This window comes from Lepisma saccharinum, chromosome 30 (assembly GCF_977018435.1).
Source record: "Lepisma saccharinum chromosome 30, izLepSacc3.1, whole genome shotgun sequence".
NCBI lineage: Eukaryota > Metazoa > Arthropoda > Insecta > Zygentoma > Lepismatidae > Lepisma > Lepisma saccharinum.
In genome coordinates, this window is record NC_139258.1 from 18279384 (window position 1) to 18305825 (window position 26442).

The following is a 26442-nucleotide window of genomic DNA, read 5'->3' on the forward strand; positions in this document are numbered from 1 at the left end:
TAAATTTCGCCTTCTATATAAGCGGCAGATAAAGTCAACGAAGGGCATTTTAATGCTCAAGTCATTTTCGATACGTATTGTACAGTGATCTTAAGTAATCTATGTAAACAACATGGTGAAAGGTGATAACTTACCAAAGGGAGCTGTGGAATTTAAAAAAAGTATAGTGCCTATCAGTTGCTGATGTGTGAGGAGAACTTTTCATACTATTTCTTCCAAATTCGAACAATTTCTCACCTAGGAAGAAACCTGATGTAGGAAATATTCTAGTGTTTTATTGAAAAAGACCACTCTTGCCTCACGACTGCCATCTATTGTTGTTTATTTGCATACTATTTATTTTCTTCCATAGTTGGTAATAGAAGAGAAGAGAAATTTTGTTGTAAATAGGATTCTTTTCATTTCGTTAGGAACCAATATAGTTGAAAATGTCACTTTCCTTTCATGAAAACCTAACTAACTAACTAACTAACTACCTAGCCTTCTTAAACCCGAAGGTTCATGGCTGCAGCAACACAGGGCTTCCATCTGTCCCTATCTTGAGCAAGTTCTATATACTCTTTTCCATCCCTACCGATTTCCCTTAGGTCCATCTCAACGTTGTCCCTCCATCTTCGTCTTGGCCTTCCTACAGGTCTCTTACCATCAGGTTTCCCAACAAGAATCCTGTAAACTCCTCTTTCCTCTCCCATTCGTGCCACATGGCCTGCCCACCTAAGTCTTCTTGATTTAATTATTCTAATAATATCTGGACATGAATACAAATTATGTAGTTCTAAATTATGTAACTTTCTCCACTCACCTGTCTCCTCATCCCTTTTAGGTCCAAAGATTTTCCTAAGGATCTTATTTTCAAATACTCTCAATTTATGTTCCTCTTTCAATGTAAGGGACCAAGTTTCACATCCATATAATACTACAGGCAAAATTACTGTTTTGTATATTTTAACTTTTAGTTTCTTAGATATTAAACGAGAAGACAAAAGTTTATGAAGAGAGAAGTAACATGCATTTCCTGAATTAAGCCTACTTTTTATTTCCTCTTTAATATAATTTTCATTTGTTAATATTACTCCTAAGTATTTGAATTTGGAAACTGGTTCAAACGAGTTGTTATCAATAATTAGATTTTGATTATTATGTAACAATTGGTTTCGGCCTGTAAGCATATATTTAGTTTTCTCTTTGTTAACTTCCAAACCTATCTCTTTAGCAGTTTTGAAATTTTTTTTTAGCATTATTCTTAATTGTATTCACATCATCCCCCAGTAAGTCTACATCATCTGCATATGCTAACAACTGAGTCACACCATTTAATTTTAGTCCTTCTTTAGTTTCTTTTACCTTCCTAACAGCATATTCTAAGGCAAAATTAAAGAGCAATGGAGATAATGCATCTCCTTGTTTTAACCCATCATGAATTGTAAATTTGTCAGACATATTAACACCCACACGAATTTTACTTTCTGTTTTACTGGTGCATACTTTTATCATACTAACAAGCTTCTTAGGTATTCCAAACTCTACTAATATATTATACACTTTATCTCTTTTGACCGAATCATATGCTTTTTTGAAATCAATGAATAGCTGATGGACATTTTGATTGTATTCCCACTTTTTTTCAAGTGTCTGTCTGATGTGAAAAATTTGATCTGTAGTTGATCTGTTACGTTTAAATCCACATTGATAATCACCTATAATTTCATTAGCATATGGGGTTAGTCTTGTTAAAAGAATGTTAGATAATATTTTGTATGTTGTTGAGAGTAGAGAAATTCCACGGTAATTATTGCAGTTCATTTTATCACCTTTTTTAAACACAGGAACAATTATGGATTCTTTCCACTGTTGAGGGATTTCTTCTTTATTCCATATTAAACAAATTAATTTATGAATTTGACATATTAATGAATTTCCACCATATTTAATTAACTCAGCTGGTATTAAATCAATGCCAGGTGCTTTGCTATTCTTTAGCCTTTTAATAGCATCTTTAACTTCAGTCAAGTTAGGGTCTGGAACTAAAGGTTCTGCTGTGTGTACTTCATTTACTTCTGATTTATCTCCTACATGAACATTTAAAAGGTCATTAAAGTAGTTCTTCCATCTATTTAGAATATCGCTTGGGTCAGCTAGAAAATCACCGTCTTTATCTTTTATCAAGTTTACTTTAGGTTGCCACCCCTTTCTAAACTCATTTACACCTTTATATAAATCTCTGATATTCTTATTTTTGCTGTTTCTTTCAATTTCGTTAATTTTACTTTTCAAGTAATCTCTTTTTTTACTTCTAAACGTGCGGTTAACTTCTCGCTTTATTCTATTATAATTGTTTAGATTTGTATCATCAGAGTTATTTAACCACCTAAGTCTAGCCTGATTTCTTATTTCTATTAGATTATGACATTCATTATCAAACCATGGCTTACTTTTTCTCGGTTTATGGTATCCTATACTTTCTTTAGCTGCTGATTCTATTGCATTACGTATGTGTTCCCAATTCTTATTTACGTCTGTTTCATTTATATTTTCATCATCATTTAAATCCTGCAAAACATCAAATCTATTTGACAGTTTAATTTGGTAATCTTTCTTAATTGTTTCATCAGTAAACTTTCCTGTATCAAATTTTAGAACTTTTAGATTTTGTTGCTTATGATTTACCACTGAGAGTCTTTCTCTTAATTTAGCAATTACTAAATAATGGTCACTGACACAGTCAGCACCTCTATGCGTACGAACGTCAATTATACTAGTATGCCTTCTCTTATCAATGAGAATATGATCTATCTGATTATGAGTTTTACCATCTGGAGAAGACCAGGTATATTTATGGATATCTTGATGTTTAAAAGTGGTACTTTTCACAATTAAATTCTTTGAGGTTTCCAAAGTAATCAATCTTATACCATTATCGTTACTTAATTCATGAAGACTTTCTTTACCAATCGTGGGTTTAAATGTTTCATGAAAACCTTGAAAATTAATTTTAGTGCACTTTAGATCGTCTACATAGCCTATGTAAATTACAACCCTATGTAATCTACGTGCAGATTACGTGTAGACAACGCATGTAGACTTAAACTTATAGTCTACGGCACATCACTAGTATTATATCAACCTCTCTCTGACTTTCATTCTCTCGCACGTTGAAACAAAACATGAAAATGAACAACCAGGTTGCTATATGGCCGAAAAAGATTTTAAAAGGAGCAAATATCATCTTTCCGACAGCATACTGTCGACAGCGGTTTCAATAACCTGTTTTTAAGGGAAAAATCGCATGGAAATTGCTTTAAAACGGAAGCCAGGTGTTTCGCTCGTTATTGGGGCAATTCCCTTGCATGGTGTATGACAGCGAAAGGCATGAAATGGTCGTAAAAAGCTTACATTTTCGGTCGTGTTCTCGTTTTTTATTATCATTGCATTCTGGTCAACCGTGATAACTGGACGTCGTAAATAAACCGCCTGTAGATCAATGACTTGTCCACTGAAGTTACTCATTGGTTGAGAGGGTGAATCTTTTAGAATGGAACCGTCAAATTCATTTCAAGGTTATATTTATTTATGCTCTCTTGGCAATCTTAAGAATCCAACCTGATGTTCTTCCTAGTGCAGTTGCTTTGCTCGTGACATTTGGTGCCGATCTGCTTGCGGCCGAAATACGATTCACTTTCATTCCGCCATGTTATAGTTCTGTTCTTTTTATATCCACAATTGTGAGGACATTAGGTTCCACTGCTCATGGACATTTCTCGTTTATGGCATATTGCAGAAGGACAGTTTCGTTTCATGTTGCTTGCAAACAGGAGCACTTGTATTTGCCATTTTCAGCGAAATTACTGCGCCGCTTTCTACAGAATTGATGATAAAAAAGGACAGACACATATCTAAATTTTTATATCTCACTCATAAATTTGCAAGATTCCTTTTTCAGTTGAGCTGAGAATGAAACCGTTAAGGATTCATGTGATGATTTGAATCATGTAAGTAAGTTCTTTGATTCATGTGATCGATTCAATTAATTTGTTTCCAAAGATATGTACATAAACGCTAGACTAACAGACGGCGCTGATTGTTCCGATAGACTGAATGTTGAAAGAACTCGAATGAACGAACAATTGAAGATCCTACCATAAAAAATATTAAGGGTTAGGAGCCCGTTACGAGCAATAAGGAACACCCGTTCTTCTTGCAATAAGAACCATAGATACTCTAGTGCAGAGAGAGACTGAACGCAAATGGCTAACGGAACACGATTCTACATATCTTATGCAATGCTTTGAGAATATAAAACTATGCCAATGAACCAAACAATACTGTGTTTGTATATTTCACTCAGCGTGATACGACTTATGTGTATGAGTGTAGTGTGGTGTGTATGTCTAATCATATGTAAAATGAAAACGCTATAAGCACTTTACAGTGGCGGCTATTAGAGGGCGTGGCGGGCAGTTGCCCCCCACTTTTTGCCGCTTTTGCCCTCGCACTATGCTAAACTACCAAGGGAGAGCAAACTGTCCTTGCCCACCTAGTATTGGCACCTTGCTTCCCCCATTTGGTTTTGGAACCAATCGCGGCCACTGGTACTTTGTGTTTAATATATTGATGTATAATTTTATGTTTATGGTTAAATGGGTGAAAAAAGGCTCTGTACGGCATTAACTCCGCCATTTTAAATAAGACATTAAATAATAAATAAATAAACAATGTCAACGAATAAAAGGAGAATAACCTATGGACAATTCTACTAACTAACTCTCTAGCCTTCTTGAACCCGAAGGTTCATGGCTCCAGCAACACAGGCCTTCCATCTGTACCTATCCTGAGCAAGATCTATATGCTCTTTTCCATCCCTACCAATTTCCTTTAGGTCCATCTCAACATTATCCCTCCATCTTCGTCTTGGTCTTCCTACTGGTCTCTTACCATCAGGTTTCCCAACAAGAATCCTGTAAACTCTTCTTTCCTCTCCCATTCGTGCCACATGGCCTGCCCACCTAAGTCTTCTTGATTTAATCATTCTAATAATATCTGGACATGAATACAAATTATGTAGTTCTAAATTACGTAACCTTTTCCACTCACCTGTCTCCTCATCCCTTTTAGGTCCAAATATTTTCCTGAGGATCTTATTTTCAAATACTCTCAATTTATGTTCCTCTTTCAATGTAAGGGACCAAGTTTCGCATCCATATAATAGTATAGGCAAAATTACTGTTTTGTATATTTTAACTTTTAGTTTCCTAGATATTGAACGAGACGACAAAAGTTTATGAAGAGAAAAGTAACATTCATTTCCTGAATTAAGCCTGCTATTTATTTCCTCTTTAATATCATTTTCATTTGTTAGTATTACTACTCCCAAGTATTTGAAATTGGAGACTGGTTCAAACGAGTTATCAATAATTAGATTTTGATTATTATGTAACAATTGGTTTCGGCCAGTAAGCATATATTTAGTTTTCTCTTTACTAACTTCCAAACCTATCTCTTTAGCTGCTTGGAAAAATATTTTAGCATTATTCTTAATTGTATTTACATCATCCCCCAGTAAGTCTACATCATCTGCATATGCTAATAGCTGAGTCACACCGTTGATTTTTAGTCCTTCATTAGTTTCTTTTACCTTCCTAACAGCATATTCTAAGGCAAAATTAAGGAGCAATGGAGATAATGCATCTCCTTGTTTTAACCCATCATGAATTGTAAATTTGTCAGACATATTAATATCCACACGAAGTTTACTTTCTGTTTCACTGGTGCATATTTTTATCATATTAACAAGTTTCTTAGGTATTCCAAGCTCTACTAATATATTATATAATTTCTCTCTTTTGACTGAATCATATGCTTTTTTAAAGAATCAATGAATATCTGATGGACATTTTGATTATATTCCTATATTTTCTCAAGTGTCTGTCTGTTGATCTGTTACGTTTAAATCCACATTGATAATCACCTATAATTTCTTTAGCATATGGGGTTAGTCTTGCTAAAAGAATGTTAGATTATATTTTATAAGTTGTTGAGAGTAGAGAAATCCCACTATAATTATTGCAGTTCATTTTATCACCTTTTTTTAAAACATAGGAACAATTATGGATTCTTTCCACTGTTGAGGGATTTCTTCTTTATTCCATATTAAACAAATTAATTTATGAATTTGACATATTAACGAATTCCCACCATATTTAATTAACTCAGCTGGTATTAAATCAATGCCAGGTGCTTTGTTATTCTTTAGCCTTTTAATAGCATCTTTAACTTCAGTCAAGTTAGGTTCTGCTGTGTGTACTTCATTTACTTCTGATTTATCTCCTACATGAACATTTAAAAGGTCATTAAAGTAGTTATTCCATCTATTTTAAAATATCGTTTGGGTCAGCTAAAAAATTGCCGTTTTTATCTTTTATCAAGTTTACATTAGGCTGCCACCCCTTTCTAAATTCATTTACAGCTTTATAATCTCTGATAATTGTATTTTTGCTCTTTGTTTCAATTTCGTTAATTTTACTTTTCAAGTAATCTCTTTTTTCACTTCTAAACGTGCGGTTAAGTTCTCGCTTTATTCTATTATCATTGCTTAAATTTGTATCATCAGAGTTATTTAACCACCTAAGTCTGGCCCGATTTCTTATTCTTATTTCTGGACAATTCTACACATTACATAATTCTTGGGCTTCATTTAGAACGAAGTCGACGTTTAATATTTCTAATTCTATTTCTTTCAGAACGTCTATGTTGGCATCAGTGTCAATTTCATATTAAGTATTTGCAATAGTATAATGTAAGTTTAAGAAGGAAAAGCAGTAACTGCTCAATTGATAAGTCGAATTCTTGAACTATGATTAGAGGCGTATGGTTACAAGAACTTCCTTCTCTTATCCTTTTAAAAACCTCATATATTTCATATTCTTTAACACCGCCATATTGTCATAATAGTTACTCATAATAAATGAACATAATTGGTCATTACTAGGTTATAATTATAGGCTAGATCTTAGCATTTTCCTTGGGGTCTTGGAATTACGTTTACATGAGAAAAACATACTTCAAAATTTGTGTTCATAGTGATATAAATACACTTACTTACGATTTTCCTAATAAATGGAATGCTTTAATTTTGAGCTAAACCTTGTAGAAATATAGCAGTTTTGGGATTATTTATCTAATTTACTCATAATTTATTAGTAGGGACAGTATGATCATAACTAGTGCTCTGAGTTTTATGACGTCATTTTCTCCTTTTCCGATTGTCCACACCTAAGTAAATTTAAACATCTTTGATGCTCTTCTGAACACACTGACGCTGGTTTATTAGTCACATAAATGCATATTTTATCATGTAATTTTACGTCATATTTTGGACCAATATGCTTTGACCATATTTAGCAAGTTTTCAACATTGCACAAATATTGTACATAAAATCATGCAAATGAATTTTTATTTGCCTTTCCCCTTATTAGGAACATGTTAGGATTAAGCAAAAAAATAGTGTTTACCAAGGGGATTTCACTTACCGCACAAGCCTCAACAAACCTCCCTGCCTTTCTCCTTTTCTGCAGTTTTTCGGGGCTTGCTCAGCAATGCATTATTTTTACTAAGAGAACGAAACCTAATGAGACTAACCTAACAATGAATGTATTTCGGCAGACGTCAGAAGGCGAAAGGAGGGGAGGTTGGTTGAGGGTTGTGCGACGAGTGAGACCATTCACTGTGGAGCAAAGTATGAGTCAAGGATTGCTTATCTGGTTTCACATTCTGCAAAAAATAGAATAAAGAGTTCCTTTATTTTTCACTGTTCAGTTATTTAGATATAGCTATAGTTAAATATTGTTCACTTATATTCCTTGACTGCAATGCTGTAAACGAAGGCTCTGCTATGGAATTAATTTTTCACCTGTCAAAAAAATACCATCTTGTTCCTTTTCACCCCTCGCCAAAATATTAATTCAGTTTATATTTAATCTCTTTTAACTTCAAGGATAAAAATAAAATAACGATTTTGTAAAGCACCTAATATAAAAAGGACACTTGAAAACTTTTAGCAATATTTTTGAGGTTATATTTTCAGTTCTTTAGGTCAAAAATGTGTAATTTTAGAGCAAAACTGCACATTTCCAAATTTCTTTGGTCATTTCATCTTGAACTTAGATCTAACACTTACAGATATATCGAAATTCAATTTAACATTGTTAATTAGGGAACATAATCATGGGCGTAACCAGACTTTTTCAAAGGGAGGGGGGAAGAAAACTTTCCCAGGGAGGGAATTTTTTTATTTTGAATTATTTGAAAAGGGAATAATTTTACTTTCCACATGAAAATCACAATGAAGAGAATGAATTTCTCACATGTCGTTTTCCAGAGGGGAGGGGGAAGAAAGTGTCCCCCCGCTGGATACGCCCATGTACACAATAAGGGTTCATGAAAGAAATGCAACGTTTTCTGGTTTATAAAAGAGCTCCTCTTTATTATGGACAGGACACATGCGCAAAACTGGTGCAATGTTTCATTCACTCAATCAATCTTTTTTTTCTTTGAAGCACATTCTGTATACCACAAATTGGCTGGATTTATGAGAAAAATCGATAAGAGGAAAAAAATACTATGCTACGGAGCCTTACTCGCGAACATGTCCATCGCATATCAGAAGTCCATCATCTCTATTTTATCTCCTAAAGATACACCTTTCATCCGAGAGTTAGTTTTAACTTGGTGGAACCACTCTAAGACCATAATTTGAACTTGGTGGAACCATTGTAAGACTTGTTTGAACTTGGTGGAACCATTGTAAGACTTGTTTGAACTTGGTGGAACCACTGTAAGATCGTAGTTTGAACAAGTGCACTCTAACTTACCACCTGTGGACCAACCTTAATACAAACAAGAAATCGTTAGCAACAAAATACTCTTCTATCACATGCAGATCATCACTTTAACATACAAACCTTTCAATGTATTACTGACAAAATGTCAGTACAAAGAATCATTGTTGACAAAGAAAAAAAGAAGAAAAATACAAAAATCAATAAACAATTGTTTTGGTATGTGTCTAAGGATTCCCTAAAGTTTTAAAAATATCTTACCTTTTCATCATTGTACATGACGTTCAAGATAACTAGATAATTCTGCTTCTGTAGAGCATAGTAACTTTCTTTTGTTACATCTACCTGCTTATATCTAATTGTTTTTACAGAAGAATATAAATTCATTCAAAATACTATAACACATTTGAAATTTGATCGTTTTCAATTAGCTTACCTAAAATAATAATTATTTCAAATTTCAATTAAATTATTTTTTAATTGAATTAATATGGTTTGATTCCATTCAACCATTACAAACTGATAATCAATATATCTTGTTATTAGTTACCATTGCAATAATTATTAATATACACGTATAGTTGCGATGTAATATGTAAGTAATATATGCAATAGCAAGTTATAAATTCACATAAGTATTTACCAATTGATGTATCTGATAGCAATGCTTTGCCAAAACTTATATTGCTTATTTCTTAGTTTCAATTTTCAGTGTAATTTGCGCCACATGCAACTTACACTCAATTTAAAAGCAATAAACAATGAGCGGAGTAATTGAAATTAATTGTCACTTTTTACCCATAATTCATTGACAAGTATAATAATGACTAACCACAGATTTTAGTTAAGTTAATGAGCTAATAACAACAAACATGACAATTTATTTCCAAACGCTTTGAATGTGATGTAACATGATAAAGCATGAGAGTAGGGGAAAATTGAGTATATATTTATTATGCGAACATTTCTCCAATATATTATCTTAAAACAGCATCATAACAATAACATACAATCTAATAATATATGCTGGTTTCTCTCTATTCATTTTTTCCACAGATGGTATTAGAGATTTTAGGAAAGATACTATAAACAAAAAGTCGTTGCTATGACCAAATCTTTATAGTAAATATAAATCTTTAAATTTTAAAGCAGGTTTAAAATCAAATGATTATTAAATACAATCGCAAAATTTATACACTCATTCCAATATGGACTTCTGAGATGCGATATCTACCTATATTATAATAACAATTAGGCTCTTTCGTACAGCAATTAAAAATATCTTTACATTATGTTAACTTTTGTTTAAATCTTATTATACACAATCACCTTCTTTATATTAATAAAGAGGTTACATTTTTTTTAATATAAAAATGAATGAGCTGAAAGGAAATATAAGTTATATCCCTTTAATTGCAAAATTGTTACTAAAAATTAAAAAAATCTACGCGCCATATAGATACATCTATTATAAATTAATCCCAATTTGTAACAATTTACAAAAGGAATCATTATGAATAAATTAATGCATATTTTTTATTGTATAGTTTTTTAAATATGCAACCCCAGCAGCTATGAAACCAATTGTAAGACATTCTATATTATTTAAGGCATCACCGTTTATATATATCGATATATATATGAATCGTTCACAACCGTGGATTAGAAGTTATTTTTAGATTCTTAGTTTTTCATATATGCGAACCTACAGACAAACAAGACGGATTAGGTGCATCCATTACCAGAAGTAGCAACTAAATATATGAAGCGTTTGAGTTGAAATGAAATTCTACCAAAAATACTGGCCAATTCTAGCTTGAGCAAAAAAAAAAAAAAAAAAAAAAAGTAATGTAACAAAAATACATTTTTACCCGATAATATTATTCCCTGCAATATAGATTTAGTTTAAATATACTGCAATGTTGGTCAAGATTACCCTTATATGAAATTACCTAACACGAGCAATTGTTAATATTATTATTTCTTTTAGAAAGTATGATTAAATTTTTAACTATTAAGCTACAATATGATCATAGAAATTAATGTACTCACTTGATCATTCTAATTATAATCATTTCTGCATTAAATAGCAACTGTACCAAATTGTTAGTTTTCTTCATTAAAAATAATAGAATAAGTTAATAATATTGTATTATTATACTAGATAAAACTTGATAAAGGAAATATGTATATATATATGTTCGTATTTATATATTGAAATGTTTTCTCCAGTAACTTATGAGGAATAAACTGGAATCTACCGTATTTAGCGACAAAATTTCTGGCAGAACTAGTATATATTGTCTTAGAAATGTAGACAAAATGTATTTTTACCTGGAATAAATTTATCTTTTCGATTATTATAACTATTAATAATTAATCGTAATCAATAATATGGCTTATAGATATAGCTTTTAAAATTACGAAACAAACTATTTACAATCTGAGCATAGTTCCGTCTGCTCCTCATTTCCAGCCAATAACAATCAGCAAACGAGGTGACGTAACAATCGCGAATACAGTTTTATTTGATTGGTCTAAGAGTGGGACTACATAGTAATGTTCTTTTTTTTTTTGTATTCAAACACATTGAAGAATATTTTGTGTATGTTTGTATGATTACCCACTGGATAGAACACGTGTAGAGGGTGTGATATGGCAAACAAAGTATATGTTTCTCCCACAATAGGAAGAGAAGAGAACACGCCACCACCCAGTGGTGACATCTGTTGGCAAGAAGAAGAAAATCATATTCGCCAACACATACTTAAGGTTTCAAAGATTTCCAAACACACTTTTAATCTTTTTTTTAGTTACCAAATGCTTCTTAGAGCATTAATGCTTGTAAATATATATTACGAAGATAATATATCCTCGAATTTTAAATATTTATGGCAAGATTACGAACTGGGATGAAGTATGAAATATTATTTTTAGTTCATTTTTCTTTCACTAGGTGGCAGCTCTATAATTTCTTCTAGAGTGGTACCTGTATATACACACTGCATAGGAAGTAAAATTTTAAAATTAGCATATTAAATTAACTATATTCTGTGCTACATTCAGCTTTCGGAAGAAATACTATTTCTTCTTTTCATTTTTCTTTTAACTGATAATAATTATTAAAGCACGATAATGGAAAACAAAACAAACCGCGCGTTGACTCAAAACAAGGAAACAATGAACACGTATTATAATTTGTTTCTATGTTTCCGCTGTTTCATAATTGTTCATTTATTATTTTTTGGTAACAAACAGTCTTGTACTTGGTCCACACAAACAGATAAAACAGCATGACACTCTTCAAAAAAACACCGCCTGAAACGGTCCCACGATGGTGATTGCAGGTCCACGTAGTTACCAGTTTGACCGCTAGAGGGATAACAAAGATTGAAAAAAAAGGATAGGCCATAAAGCCCGCAGCTCCATATTAGCCCCACGTAGTCAACTTTTTTGTTAAAAATTTCCCTTTTTGTTGGTCCTTATACCAAAGTCACTACAACACTGGTATAACAATTAATATAAAGCACATTTTGTCTCATATAGATGCCCGTTTTGCTCTAACCATTTGGTACTGGAGTATAGAAGATGTCTCGTCCTCAGTACTTGGGAAGATCTCTTCTTTTGTAGCACTAATGTCCAATGGTTGCATTGGTAATAGATGGGATATTTTACCCGGAGACCGACGCACTGTATACCTATGCCTGGGTCTAGAGCTTAGAGATGGATAACAGTTATTACAACTACAGCTGCATACTGACGTCACCTCGTTGAGTGAACTGGTCTCGTGGGGAATCTGTCCGCTTATAATGGACCCGTTCGCCGTTATGACGTCACCTTCTAGCCTCACTGCCCCCTGAGCGGCCTGGAAAAATAATTGAACCAAATTATTTTAACAAAGGCACTCGTGAAATATATACAGTAAAGTAATGAGTAATAAATAACAGCAAGTAAAGGGATTGGATCAATACACGCAAAGGTCATGGTATTGCAGAAACTGTAGTGCTGAAATTAGTTTAAGTGATAACTAGGCCTTGGTTTTTTAGGCTCTAAAAAGTGTGTCTTTAGGTTCCTAAAATAGGCTCTAAAATCCTAAAATAGGTTCTAAAAACCCTGAAATAGGTTCTAAAATCCTAAAATAGGCTCTAAAATCCTAAAATAGGCTCTAAAATCCTAAAATAGGTTCTAAAAATCCTGAAATAGGTTCTAAAAATCCTGAAATAGGCTCTAAAATCCTAAAATAGGTTCTAAAACCCTGAAATAGACTCTAAAATCCTAAAATATGTTCTAAAAATCCTGAAATAGGTTCTAAAAATCCTGAAATATGCTCTAAAATCCGAAAATAGGTTCTAAAAATCCTCAAATAGGTTCTAAAAATCCTAAAATAGGTTCTAAAAATCCTGAAATAGGTTCTAAAACCCTGAAATAGGCTCTAAAATCCTAAAATATGTTCTAAAAATCCTGAAATAGGTTCTAAAACCCTGAAATAGGCTCTAAAATCCTAAAATATGTTCTAAAAATCCTGAAATAGGTTCTAAAAATCCTGAAATATGCTCTAAAATCCTAAAATAGGCTCTAAAATCCTAAAATAGGTTCTAAAAATCCTCAAATAGGTTCTAAAAATCCTGAAACAGGTTCTAAAACCCTGAAATAGGCTCTAAAATCCTAAAATATGTTCTAAAAATCCTGAAATAGGTTCTAAAACCCTGAAATAGGCTCTAAAATCCTAAAATATGTTCTAAAAATCCTGAAATAGGTTCTAAAAATCCTGAAATATGCTCTAAAATCCTAAAATAGGCTCTAAAATCCTAAAATAGGTTCTAAAAATCCTCAAATAGGTTCTAAAAATCCTAAAATAGGTCCTAAAAATCTTGTTACGCTCGAATAATCCTGACGTAGGTTCAAAAGATCTTAAAATACTTCAAAATTCGTGGAAATGGGATACCTATATCCTGAAATACGCACTATCTTGCATAACGTTATGTGTGTCGCCTAACCCTACGGCGATGGCAGAACTTACCATTGGAAATTTGATATTAAGATCCACTCTTCGACGTATAGTTAGGCAACAATCGTGTTTAATGTTATCCACAGTCAAACTCCGCAATTTTGTCTGTAGATGTAAACTTCAATGCTAGTTTGCAAGCTATGAATGCCACAAAGCACAAAGTGAGCAGGAGCATGAAACCTACACATTTTTATCAACATAATACTAGATTCCAATATTAATATTTCTTGTATTCTTAACATAGACATGGTACATAACTTTTTTACAAACTGTCTACTATATTCGATAGCCATTTGTTTCATTTTCAACACGTACGTTCATAAATTCACATTACAAACTCATCATAACTCAACATAACACAGCATTGTAACTATTGTGCTCGTCACAACCACGCAGATCAGAAGTTTGCACTTTGGACTGTACAGGTAACAGTGGCACCAGATATTTCGCTTTGTTTAGAGCTTTGAAAAATCACCATAGACTTGGAGGAAGGGAAATCGACAAACACGTTCGTCATTGAATGTTTTCGTGACCAAACAAAGCAAATGCCTCTGTGTGACATAAAAATCCTATAAAACCTTTAAAAATATATAAAAACCTAAAATAAAGACTTGATTTAGACGCATAAACCTAAAATAGGTTCTAACAAGCAAAATAGTTTTTTAGGCGCTATAAAACTTCCATCAGTTGTTGCATTGTTTAACGAAACGCTGACATAACTTATTATTTCTTACATACCTGTAAAGGAAAAAAGAGGTTAAAAACCTACAATCCAAGGTATAGTGATAACTTACAAAATACCATTCTAGCTCGTGAAATGAATGCAAGAACACACTTTTGCCACAACTAACACGACAACAACAATCTCTGGCATCAAGAACACCGTTGCAAAGAATGGGACATACAAAATGGATTGTCATCAGGTTAGCTGTTGATGATTGTAATCAGTACATTTGAAGCATTTATAAATATTTATAAAACATACTTTTTGCCTTTATACAACCTGGAAACATTTTCCATAAAAAGTAGCACATTACAATGAATATTTCAGAGATATGTTTTACCGCCTTTGATGGTGAACAGTGACGTGCCCAAGGGGGTTAGTGGGGGTCGTAAACTTCTACCCTTCGCCCAGTACTCCTTAAAAAGAACGTCAAAGGCAGGGAAATATGGCAAAGTGAGGACTGACTACTGAAAAAAGGATACGTAAGTCAGAGGCGTCTCGTGAACGCATGCGGTGCATGCTGTGCATGCGTCAATTGTGGGAAAAACGACAGCTTGCTCTGCGACGACATTAATGAGCATTTCTACATTCTAATTTCTTCATATAGGAGAAGTAACAGGTGCGGCAGTGAAACGGGCGATTTGGCAACCCTGGAAATAGCAAGTTACCTAAGGAATCAGATAACGGGAGTGGTGCCATCTGGACAACAAACCTTTGCCATTGACACTGATATCGGTGTTCAGTCGAGATGGCGTCGTGGACCGGTGAACAACGCGCTTTTGCCGTAAAGGCGTTTCACAAAAACGCTGCGCGGCCACGTAGCTGTCGTTGTTTTTGTGAAACGCCTTTACGGCAAAAGCGCGTTGTTCACCGGTCCACGACGCCATCTCGACTGAACACCGATATCAGTGTCAATGGCAAAGGTTTGTTGTCCAGATGGCACCACTCCCGTTATCTGATTCCTTAGGTAACTTGCTATTTCCAGGGTTGCCAAATCGCCCGTTTCACTGCCGCACCTGTTACTTCTCCTATATGAAGAAATTAGAATGTAGAAATGCTCATTAATGTCGTCGCAGAGCAAGCTGTCGTTTTTCCCACAATTGACGCATGCGCAGCATGCACCGCATGCGTTCACGAGACGCCTCTGACGTAAGTCCACTTTTCGAAAATCCTGGGCACGCCACTGATAGTTCTTAATAATTATAGTTTTTTGTTGGTAAATGATTCGGTTTTAGGTTACGTTTAGATGGGGGTGATGCGAAGTTCTTTGGCATAACACTATTATATCTCACCATATTATCGATTATTCCCTCGAGAACAATTATCCTAGTTTTAAATGAGACTCGTACTGATGTCTTTGACGCAGATAAACCGCTTCTGTGGAGTCCCAGTGATCTTTGCCTCCAAAATTGACGAAACTATAGAAGATGCCGAAGAGGAAACAAAGATGTGATATTTCCTGAAGCTGTCGCAGTGAGGATCTCACCGGTATGTACTGTAGATAGGTAGTGCATTAAAGTGTCTACATCCATTCATTGTAAATGACCTACCGTTGATCTGGCGTCACTTCTTAATAGGCGTCATGTCTTCTACATAGGAGTAGAAATGTATAGAGCGTCTCAACCTGAAAAGTCAGTATGGGTTAAATGGAGCGCGGCGTTGACAGATCAACAAACGGAGGCGCATCGAGTCGCTCATAATCTTTAATGATTGCGACAAATTTACTTCCTTAATATCGTACAGGAAATCTTCAAAATCTATTTGTTGCATTTTGGGAAAAACGATAGTTACCTCAAGATTTGCATGTAAAAGTTTATATTTCGACGTAACTGTTTAGTACTATTTTACATTTCCCTTATATGTGTAACTATTATGCGTTCTTTACCTCGAAGTTTACCAATACTGTGTCATTTTCCAGCTTCTCTATCCATTATTAAACGAAGTATGTAACGTACATGCAATCCACAATTATCACACAGCACACTGCACTTCTACGAAACGGGGCACCTGCCTGCAACTGAATTTTAACCTCGGCGGCGCGCAATGAATTTGATACGCGAGACAGCCCGCATAAACAAACTACGATTGCGGAATAGATAACGGTGCTGTGGAGTAACAATGCATTCTAAAAATAACTTCAAACAATGGTCAACACTTTTCTTGCTTGGTCTGCACGTTTATCGCGACAAACCGAAAAGTTTCTCGCTAACCAACTTTTTCGTGTTACGGTTTTATGATTTATACAAAATATCCAATGTGTATATATATAACTCTCTTCGTAAGCAAATTAATTCACTCAGGCGAAGAATATCATATCTACAAACACCACAGATCCCATAAAAAAAACTGGCGAAGTTGATCAAGCGGTTTGATATTTATGGCTTTTGAAGTATTTACAAGAAAAAAATTAAGCGTTTTGCAAAATTCCATAATTATGGAAATTTCAGATCACATGAATTTCTGACAGGTTATATAATGTCGTCAGTAAATAGAGCATAAAATACTCTACAGGATAATGATTTCACTGTTTGAAATTTAGGACATTTACATTTTGTAAATTTTGTAACATCTGGCAACGCAGCGGTAGTAGAGAAGGACAGACCTATTGGGAAAACTCATGTATTAGAGAGAGAGAGGGAAGTACTCCATTTACTTCCATACTGACTTGTAAGGTTGAGACAGTCTATAGTAGTAAAGTGGTTCATCTCTCAGCTATTCCAACAGCAGAACTGTTTCCCTTTAAAAGTGCCTGAGAGATTGCTGGTACCCTGTAGCAACCTATAGTTGTTGCAGTTTATGCGTGTAGCGTTGTGGATTGTTGCTTCCAATGCGCTGTGCTGCTGGGGCATGCTGTTCTCTCAGACGTCACAAGAGTTTATGGGCCATAGAGGGTAAAGATTGAGGAAAAACACAAACCCTATCCATTCCTAAACTTAACGAAATCGTCAGGGAGGATTGGGAACGGAAATATGTCTGAAGGGCTTTCAATTAACTGAGACTACGAATCCCGACTGAGGACCGAAATGAAGTAAGTTATCGAATTTAGACTTTGAAACTACGTCCGGAATACGTCTTTGTAAACAGAAAAGTTTATGTTTCAATTTTCAATTTTATTACTCCATGTAAACCATATACATTGGTATTTGGAGGGTTCAGTACAGTTCATATAAAAAAAAATATAATTACAAAATTTCTATAATTTACAATCTAGATATTCACTAACGCTATAATATTCCTTATTAACTAATAGTTTGTTTAATTTGTTTTTGAAATTTGTCATACTTTCTGCTTTTATATCATTTGGTAAATGGTTGAATATTTTAATTGCCATCTGTTGGAGTCCCTCTTGAACTAATGTTAGCCTGGCGAAGTAAGGCTTTAAGAGCTGTTTATTTCGGGTGTTATATGTGTGTTCTATTGAACTTCCCAGAGCAATATTTTTTCTCGCATATAATGACATTTCATATATGTACAGTGAAGGGAGGGTTAATATTTTGAATTTCTTAAACAACGTTTTGCACGATTCCCTTGGCTTTATACCTGCTATAATCCTAATGGCTTGCTTTTGTTTTCTAAATGCTATTAAACTTGCCGGTGAGTTCCCCCAAAATTCTATTGCATAATTTATTAGTGAATGAAACATTGCATAATATACCTGCATTAGTGAATTTGTTTGAAGTGTTTGTTTTAATATCCTCAGTGCAAATATTTTGGAATTTAGTTTTCTAACAAGTATTTTTACGTGATTTGACCAATTCAGATTTTCATTTATGGTGTCTCCTAAAAAGTTTGTTTCTCTTAACTAATATTACTGGAAGATGGCTATTCTTTCCTACATCTTTAATTTTATTTTTTTGTTTAGTGTGAAATAGCACGTAATATGTTTGCTGTTCATTCAATAGTAATTTGTTACTGTCAAACCAAGATTTCATTTCTTCCATTGTTTTTTCAATGTTGGCTTCTAACTCGTTCACATCATTTCCCTTTATTATTGCGCTAGTATCATCTGCGTACAACAAAATCTTTGTATTCTGTATATTAAATGGTAAATTATTATTAAAACATGTTGATAGCACCAAACGTAACACTACTAACCAACTAACATGCATTATTTTCACAATTATAATTCTAAGAATGCATACGTTGTTAGGTTAGGAGGCCAGATTTAGGGCTGTTAGCAACCGGTTTTCTCGATGTGTTAGGAGCTGGGTGTGCCTAACGGGGGACCCGTTTTAAATGAAGTTATTAAGAGCTTTAGATAATAAAAAAAATAATCCGTGACATAAGAGCCCATGATGGCCAGTGCCTACTTACCAGAGGTGAAGGACCCGTTATGGGGTGACGTGTGGTCAGCACGAATAACCCCCAGTGGTTTCAGGTTTCCTATGACCGTGGTATGCTACTCATTTGTAGCTCCTGAAATTCCTCACGATGGTTGCTGGCCACCGGTCGAAAACATAGGCCGAAATCTCAGGGAAAGTTGTTACGCTTTCGCAAGAACCTGTGCGCGTCCTGTAGCTGGAGCCCAAAGCCTGACGCCTTATACATGTACGTACATAGCAGATTTTTCTTGACTTGTGATGTGTGGAGTAACGTTTCCTTGGATCCTATATGTATTGCACCTCTCACTGGCGTTGTGGTGTTATCTGGATGTCTTGACCTCTGCACCTGTCGCATGAGGTAGTGGTCTTCTTCTGGTGTACGTTGGAAAGTTTTGATTTTGACTTGATTTGATTTGCTTTATTTTACTTCGCTTCTTGTGCCACTTTTGGCTAATTTGCGAAGATGGGGATGAGTGATATGATGAAATTGATGAATGGACACTCACAAACATCCATACCCAGGCCAGGACTCGAACCCGGGACCCCTGGCGTCGTAGCGCGAAGTGCTAACCACTCTGCTAACGTTGGAAAGTGTTACTTCCAGTAAGCTCACTGTAGTCGGGGCCTTAGGTGAGTGAGCTTGAATATAGCCGCTGTTCCGATGGAGTTGATTGCGGTATTGGTATGCCTTCTGAGGCTGGCCCAGAATGTAGCAGTCTCCTTTCTGATGACTTCATCTATCTATATAGTTCTAAGTCCTCGTGTAACTGTTGATTAGTTGTATAGCGGTCGTAGTCATTTATCTTTACCGACTTATTTTGTATTATTTGTGGTTTTTGTAGTGTCGTGTTGGCTGCATGGTGCCATGCTGGTATTGCGTAGAGCAGAACCTGTCTGATCATTGTCTTGTACAGAGTGTTTTAAAAGTCGCGCAACCCAAACTTTGAAAATTTATATCATGGAAACCTTAAGAGATATTTACATCGGGTAATCTACATTATAAAGCCTCATCCATTGAGATATTTTTCGATGGTGAACATTATCACTTTACTCCATACAGAAAGTCAGATAAATTAATAACTGGCGGAAGGCAGCGTTAAAATTTTTCCAGAAATGCACTTTTGAGTGAGAAATAGATATAAGAAATTATCAAAAGAAATTATCGTATTCAAACTGTATTGCTTTCATTTTTATTTTCATTTTACTTTCATTACTTTATTTTTCTTTTATTATTTTATTTTTCATTTAAATTTTTAAATTTTTTAATTGTATACAATTTACTGCAAAAAATGATCCCTGTAATTAATGGTTAAGTGGAAGAGAAGGCATTAATGCCTTAACTTCGCCATGTAAACAAAGTCGTAAATAAATAAATAAATAATTGGACGTCGGATGACATGCCTCTCAATTGCGACCAATATTGATCATGTGCAGCATTTGATGGATTTATGACTGGCGATTTTATGGATGAACTAGGGGTAACGCCTAATTTATAGAGAAAATTCATCAAATCTGTCCTTAAGAACAAAAACCGCTTACAAAGTCTATTTTGAGGAACAATTTTACACAAAATCCTTACGCGATTAGAAACAAGAAGTACAAATGTGAACACAATATGACTAACTCTGTCGTCCCCCCATCTACCGCTGCTTCCTCGAACTAAAAGACCCTTTTCAGAGCGGGACGCCTGTTTTCCCAAGTAATTATGCCATTACATCGGAAACTGGGTTCATCTTGCCTCTGCCTGCACCTCATTCATTATACATTCGCCAATTTTCTGGTCGCATTGTTTGAAGGAAAGAGGGGAACAGCGTCACTGCTTCTCGCCCCTCCAATTCACCCTCTCCACCACGGAACCTTTCCCTCATCTCGGTGAAGGGCTTGGGAGACCAATGGCAAAGTTCAGCTCATGCGAAAGGGTTGATAGATCTTTCTGAATTTGAGATGGGGTTGCCATATATTATGCTAGTTCTATCATTGGTTCTTATTTCGTCAGCTCGGCAGTCGAAAAAAAATCGAATGGGGCCGAAAAGGTAAAATTGTGTTTGGAAGTGGTATATTTGACACGTCCTTTACCATTGTTATTAATTATATTTTCTCTTGTGCAAATGTTTATTGTTCTTTAATCTTAATTTCTGTAATTTACCTATCACTGATAATGTCAGGATAGTGACTAACCTGTATATACTTATCTTGTAACGGCTGTTACCATGGCAATTACGAGTGTCTTTTGTCTTGACTTGGAAATTCGGGCTAGGTTTTTCTTATTAGGGTGATCAAGTTGAATTATAAGAAGTTTAATTTCTTTGAGTGACATGGATTATATCTTAGGCATATAAGTATTTAGTTTGCAAAGAAGTAAAATAGACTTCCTTTTTCTTAGTGCAAACTTAACTTTGATTTTTATTTGACGAACTAACATAGAGATATTACCCCACACCCTGAGAGGCATGACGCGAATTCTTTCGAGTCTTTCATGTGAACTTATTATTTGCTCTTTTAGTTAAATCATGTTCTTTTGAATAAATAACGTGTCATATTTCTTGACATCATGTGTTTAGCTCATAAGGGAAAACTCAATCACCACGGCAAGAGACATACAAGTATAAAGAATCATGATTTAGGCCCTGGCTGTCGTCCTTAGGAAAGTTTGAATAGGAGGTACACAATTCATTAAGAATGTTAAGTAGGGTCTCTAGTAGTTTTTTTGACTTGGGTGGAAATCTCTCTTTCTCTCTCACCGCCACCCGGTATATTTTTCCGCTATGACATCATCTAAGACGGCATCGTGCGACCACAAACTGGTCATATATCTATGTTGATACTTAACCGATTTTCGCGGCAATCTTTCTTTCATTCTGGGTCTCCCTGATGACGCAGTGATAGCGTCGTCGCCTTGTAATAAGGGTTCCCGGAAAAGGTGCCTGCAGGATTTTTTCTCAGGGGCGGCAGGATCATTAAAACTTCTTTAAAAAATATTATTGTTAATGCTGCTTTTATTGTTGCTATTGTTTTTATTACTACTACTACTACTTGTAGTAATTTCCATATTCTGTTTATCTATATACAATTTGCATAACTGTATACTGGCAAAAAGCTGTTTTTATAGTTAGATAATCAGTGTAAAATAGACTGAAAGCTTAAATGTAACCCTACTTCAAATAATAATAATAATAATAACATTTTTGTTACAATTTCACCATTCGAATTACTTTAACTCCCTTCAGAAGTCTCAAGGGGGCAAGTGCCCACCCTGGCCCCTCCCTGCGGGCGCCCTTGGTTCCCGGGTTAGGTACCCGGTGCAGGCATATAGTGGTTCGGATCACACTTTAAACCGTTAAGTCCAGTCCCCGATTAGCTTTACAATGCATAAAGTGGACTTAAAACATCAACTCAATCAATCAATGAATCGAAACTCTCTTTCATTATCTTTCTTGATCTTTCTTTCTTTCTGTATCTTCCTTCTCTTTCTCGGTTTTCCTATTCTATACTTTTTCTACATGTATCTCGGTGTTTATTTTTTCTCTCTCTCGGTATTCCTTTTCTTTCTTTCCCTCTCTCTTTTCTTTCTCTCTCTCTCTCCCTCTCCCTCCCTCTCTCTGTCTTTATTTTTCTCTCTATCTTAATTCTGTCTCTCGGTCTTCCGTTTCTTTCTTTCTCTCTCTATTGTTTCATTTTCTCTCTTACCTTCGCGGTCTTTATTTTCTTTCTTTCTCGTTCTCTTCCTTTCCTTGCTTTCTCGGCTTTCCCTTGATTTCCTTTTCTTTCAATCTTTCTTCCTTTATCTACTCTATGAGCTTTCTTTTCCTCCCTCCCCTTTTCTTCGTCTTCCTTTTCCTTCTTTCTTTGTCTCTCTCTTTTCTTTATTTCTTAATTGAATGAAAGACACGGTTAGAGTGTACTGTTACACTGATGTGGGTGGAATAGCATTGCGAGCTCTTCCAAGATAATTTTTACGGATGATGTGGGTGGAATAGCAGTGCGGGCTCTTCCAAGAGAATTTTTACGGATGATGTGGGTGGAATAGCACTGCGAACTTTTCCAAGAGAATTTTTACGGATGATGTGGGTAGAATAGCACTGCGGGCTCTTCCAAGAGAATTTTTACGGATGATGTGGGTGGAATAGCACTGCGAGCTCTTCCAAGGGAATTCTTAAGGATGATGTGGGTGGAATAGCACTGCGAGCTCTTCCAAGAGAATTTTTACGGATGATGTGGGTGGAATAGCATTGCGAGCTCTTCCAAGATAATTTTTACGGATGATGTGGGTGGAATAGCAGTGCTTGCTCTTCCAAGAGAATTTTTACGGATGATGTGGGTGGAATAGCATTGCGAGCTCTTCCAAGATAATTTTTACGGATGATGTGGGTGGAATAGCACTGCGAGCTCTTCTAAGAGAATTTTTACGGATGATGTGGGTGGAATAGCATTGCGAGCTCTTCCAAGATAATTTTTACGGATGATGTGGGTGGAATAGCACTGCGAGCTCTTCGAAGAGCATTTTTACGGATGATGTGGGTGGAATAGCACTGCGTGCTCTTCCAAGATAATTTTTACGGATGATGTGGGTGGAATAGCACTGCGAGCTCTTCCAAGATAATTTTTACGGATGATGTGGGTGGAATAGCATTGCGAGCTCTTCCAAGGGAATTCTTAAGGATGATGTGGGTGGAATAGCAGTGCGTGCTCTTCCAAGAGAATTTTTACGGATGATGTAGGGTGGAATAGCACTGCGAGCTCTTCGAAGAGAATATTTACGGATGATGTGGGTGGAATAGCACTGCGAATTCCTCCAAGAGAATTTTTACGGATGATGTGGGTGGAATAGCACTGCGAGCTCTTCGAAGAGAATTTTTACGGATGATGTAAGTGGAATAGCACTGCGAGGTCTTCGAAGAGAATTTTTACGGATGATGTAGGTGGAATAGCACTGCGAGCTCTTCCAAGAGAATTTTTACTTAAGATGTGAGTGGAAATCTTCACCTATCTGCCACACTATGTTAACTCCACCTACCTGTAACGCTTCGGCCTCGTCCCTCCTCTCGTCCTCGGTGTTCATGGTGACGAACCTCAGCACCAACAGGTTCAAAGACGCCGCGACGATGGCAAGGCCGAAGAGGATGAAGATGAGAGCGAAGGCCACGTACTCCGGCTTCTCCGTGAGGGCTTTGTCCTTCTGCAGGGCCACCATGTCGCCGAACCCGATGGTGGTGAGCGTGATGAAACAGTAGTAGACCGAATCGAAGTAGGTCCACCCCTCGTACTTGCTGAACGCCGCCGCGCCGCCGGCTATCGTCATGCTGCTGAGGGTGGTCACCACGCAGATCAGGTTGATCTCGGACGCTTCTACGTCCTTGCACCGCAGCATCCTCTTCACGTTCCTGATCACCACGGAGGAGAATTTGTTGAGACGCTCTCCGATGCTCTGGAACATCACCAATCCCAGGGGAATCCCCACCATGGCGTAGCACATGGTGAACAGCTTTCCTCCTACGGTGTTGGGTGTCGAATGACCGTAACCTGAAACCATAAAGAAACGGAGGTGACAGTGCATTATTCATTAATCCCTTAAGATTACATTATTTAGCACACTGTGAAAATATGCAACAGAGTTGTCAGCAAAGTGGCAGCTGCAGGGGTGCCTGAAGGGGGGATAATGGATGAGGCGGTGCCAACAAAATTTCGTGGGAGAAATTTTCCTTAAAACAATATAAAATTTAAGATGTAGCAACACACATACAAACACACATAGACGTCCGGAAAGGGGGGCAAGGGGGGTCACGCCCTCCCCTGGAAAATGAAAGCCAACCAAAAAGTAATATTACACACATATAATGTCCTCTCCGATGGCGCAATGGTAGAGTCGTCACCTTGTAATCAAGGGGTCTCGCGTTCCAGGGGTACCTATTCCCCCCAAGGCCCAAGACGTAGTCCCCCCAAAAAGGTAGAACATCCCCCCGTTTATGCCGAATTAATTACTCAAATTATTTTTGTGAGAAAATTTGCTGAAAAATATAATAACAGAGGTGCAATCACAAAATTAAATTTTTGTCTTGGGGGCCAAGTACCAGGATAAACGTACCAATAATAATAATAATAATAATAATAATAATAATAATAATAATAATAATAATAATAATAATAATAATAACATTAATAATGGCTTTATTATTATTATTATTACTACTACTACTACAACTATCAAAGACGTTACTATCCTCATAAATTACGCAAAAAGGGGGTAGAAGTCTGTGCTAAAGCATTTGTTTGGAACAAACAATTTGAAATAATTTTTCAACACCGTCAATTTTACATTAGCTAATAATGGAAATCAAGCACAAAAACTGTATTTTTGAATGGCGAAAATGAATGATAAATACATTCCGAAGATACATTTGTAACTTTCATGTACAACATATGTTTTACACATATGCAACATGGAGCGACATAAAATAGAAAATGTATATCCAACAAGCTAACACTAAATTGTGTACGTATTCCAAGTTTATTCAATACAAATATACAACATATATTATTTAAATACATTACATTACAGAAAGCAAGTGGAACGCGAGCGAAGCGAGCAAGAAAATTTTTAGATTCAATTTTTGCAATTGAAAACAATATTGAGTTAATAGGGCGCAAATAATTTCACTGGACGCCATGGCATTCTCTCGTTTACTACTTTTTTTTAGATCATTCGGCGCCCAAGGCCGACTCCCGCTACCCCTTGTTTTTGACGAATACGAAAAAAGCAGATAATGCGAGCGAAGCAAGCAAGAAAAATTTACAAAATGAATTCTTATTTCCATAAAATTTGAAATCGAAGGGGTAATTGCTCCTCTGTGCCCCCCCCTTGCAGGTGCCCTTGGCCGTCAATGTTTGTCCCCTCTTACTACCTTAGAATTGACTTCCGTCGAAGGTTGGGGGGGGGTAATAACCCCCTGCCCCCCTTTGGTTGCGTCACTATAATACAGACATATTTAAGCAATATATGTTTACTTTAGATACTTCAGGCTCACTGCCATTGTTGGTCAACCTTATTCTGCACAATTTGTCTGCTCGACTAACCTTGTATTAATGCGAATACCACGCCCCGCTCAATCAAAACCGATTCTAAAAGGCATAAGAGGTGTTCTTCCATTTCAACTATATCGCCGCGATCACCCACAGGTAGGTAGAAAAACTACATAATAACCAAAATTAAAAATCAATAACAAGTCAATCAAAATATACAGTGCCTCCATTTTTGTGTGAAGATATATAGAATTGGTATAAAATTTTGTCCCCCCAAAAAATTCCCATGTCGCAGTCGCGTCATAAAACTCCCCTGTGGGTTCGATGCCCAGTGGAGGCACACAGTGGTCCGGATCCCACTTTAAACTGTAGGTCCAGTCCAGATTAGCCTTACTGTGCATAAAGCGGTCTTAAAACACCAACTCAATCAATCAATTCACACATATAATTTAATTTCAGTCACAGTAATACATGTTAATTGTTGCAAGGGCGTTGCAGGAATATGAACACTTCAAACTGAAGCAATATTTTTGAGG

The 26442-nt window shown here is 35.8% G+C and overlaps 1 protein-coding gene across 1 annotated transcript in view; it reads right to left on the reverse strand.

Moving 5' to 3' along the window:
* Nucleotides 1-10672: 10672 nt before the first annotated feature.
* Nucleotides 10673-26442, reverse strand: part of Task6 (TWIK-related acid-sensitive K[+] channel 6) — a 507854-nt gene continuing 492084 nt past the window's right edge. Inside the window, exons 4-5 of the mRNA XM_083115200.1 lie at nucleotides 23904-24409; nucleotides 10673-12700 (exon numbers count right to left, since the gene is read on the reverse strand). Of these exons, the coding sequence (XP_082971326.1) occupies nucleotides 12374-12700; nucleotides 23904-24409 (833 nt within the window). The 3' untranslated portion in view covers nucleotides 10673-12373. The remainder of the gene's footprint in view (nucleotides 12701-23903; nucleotides 24410-26442) is intronic.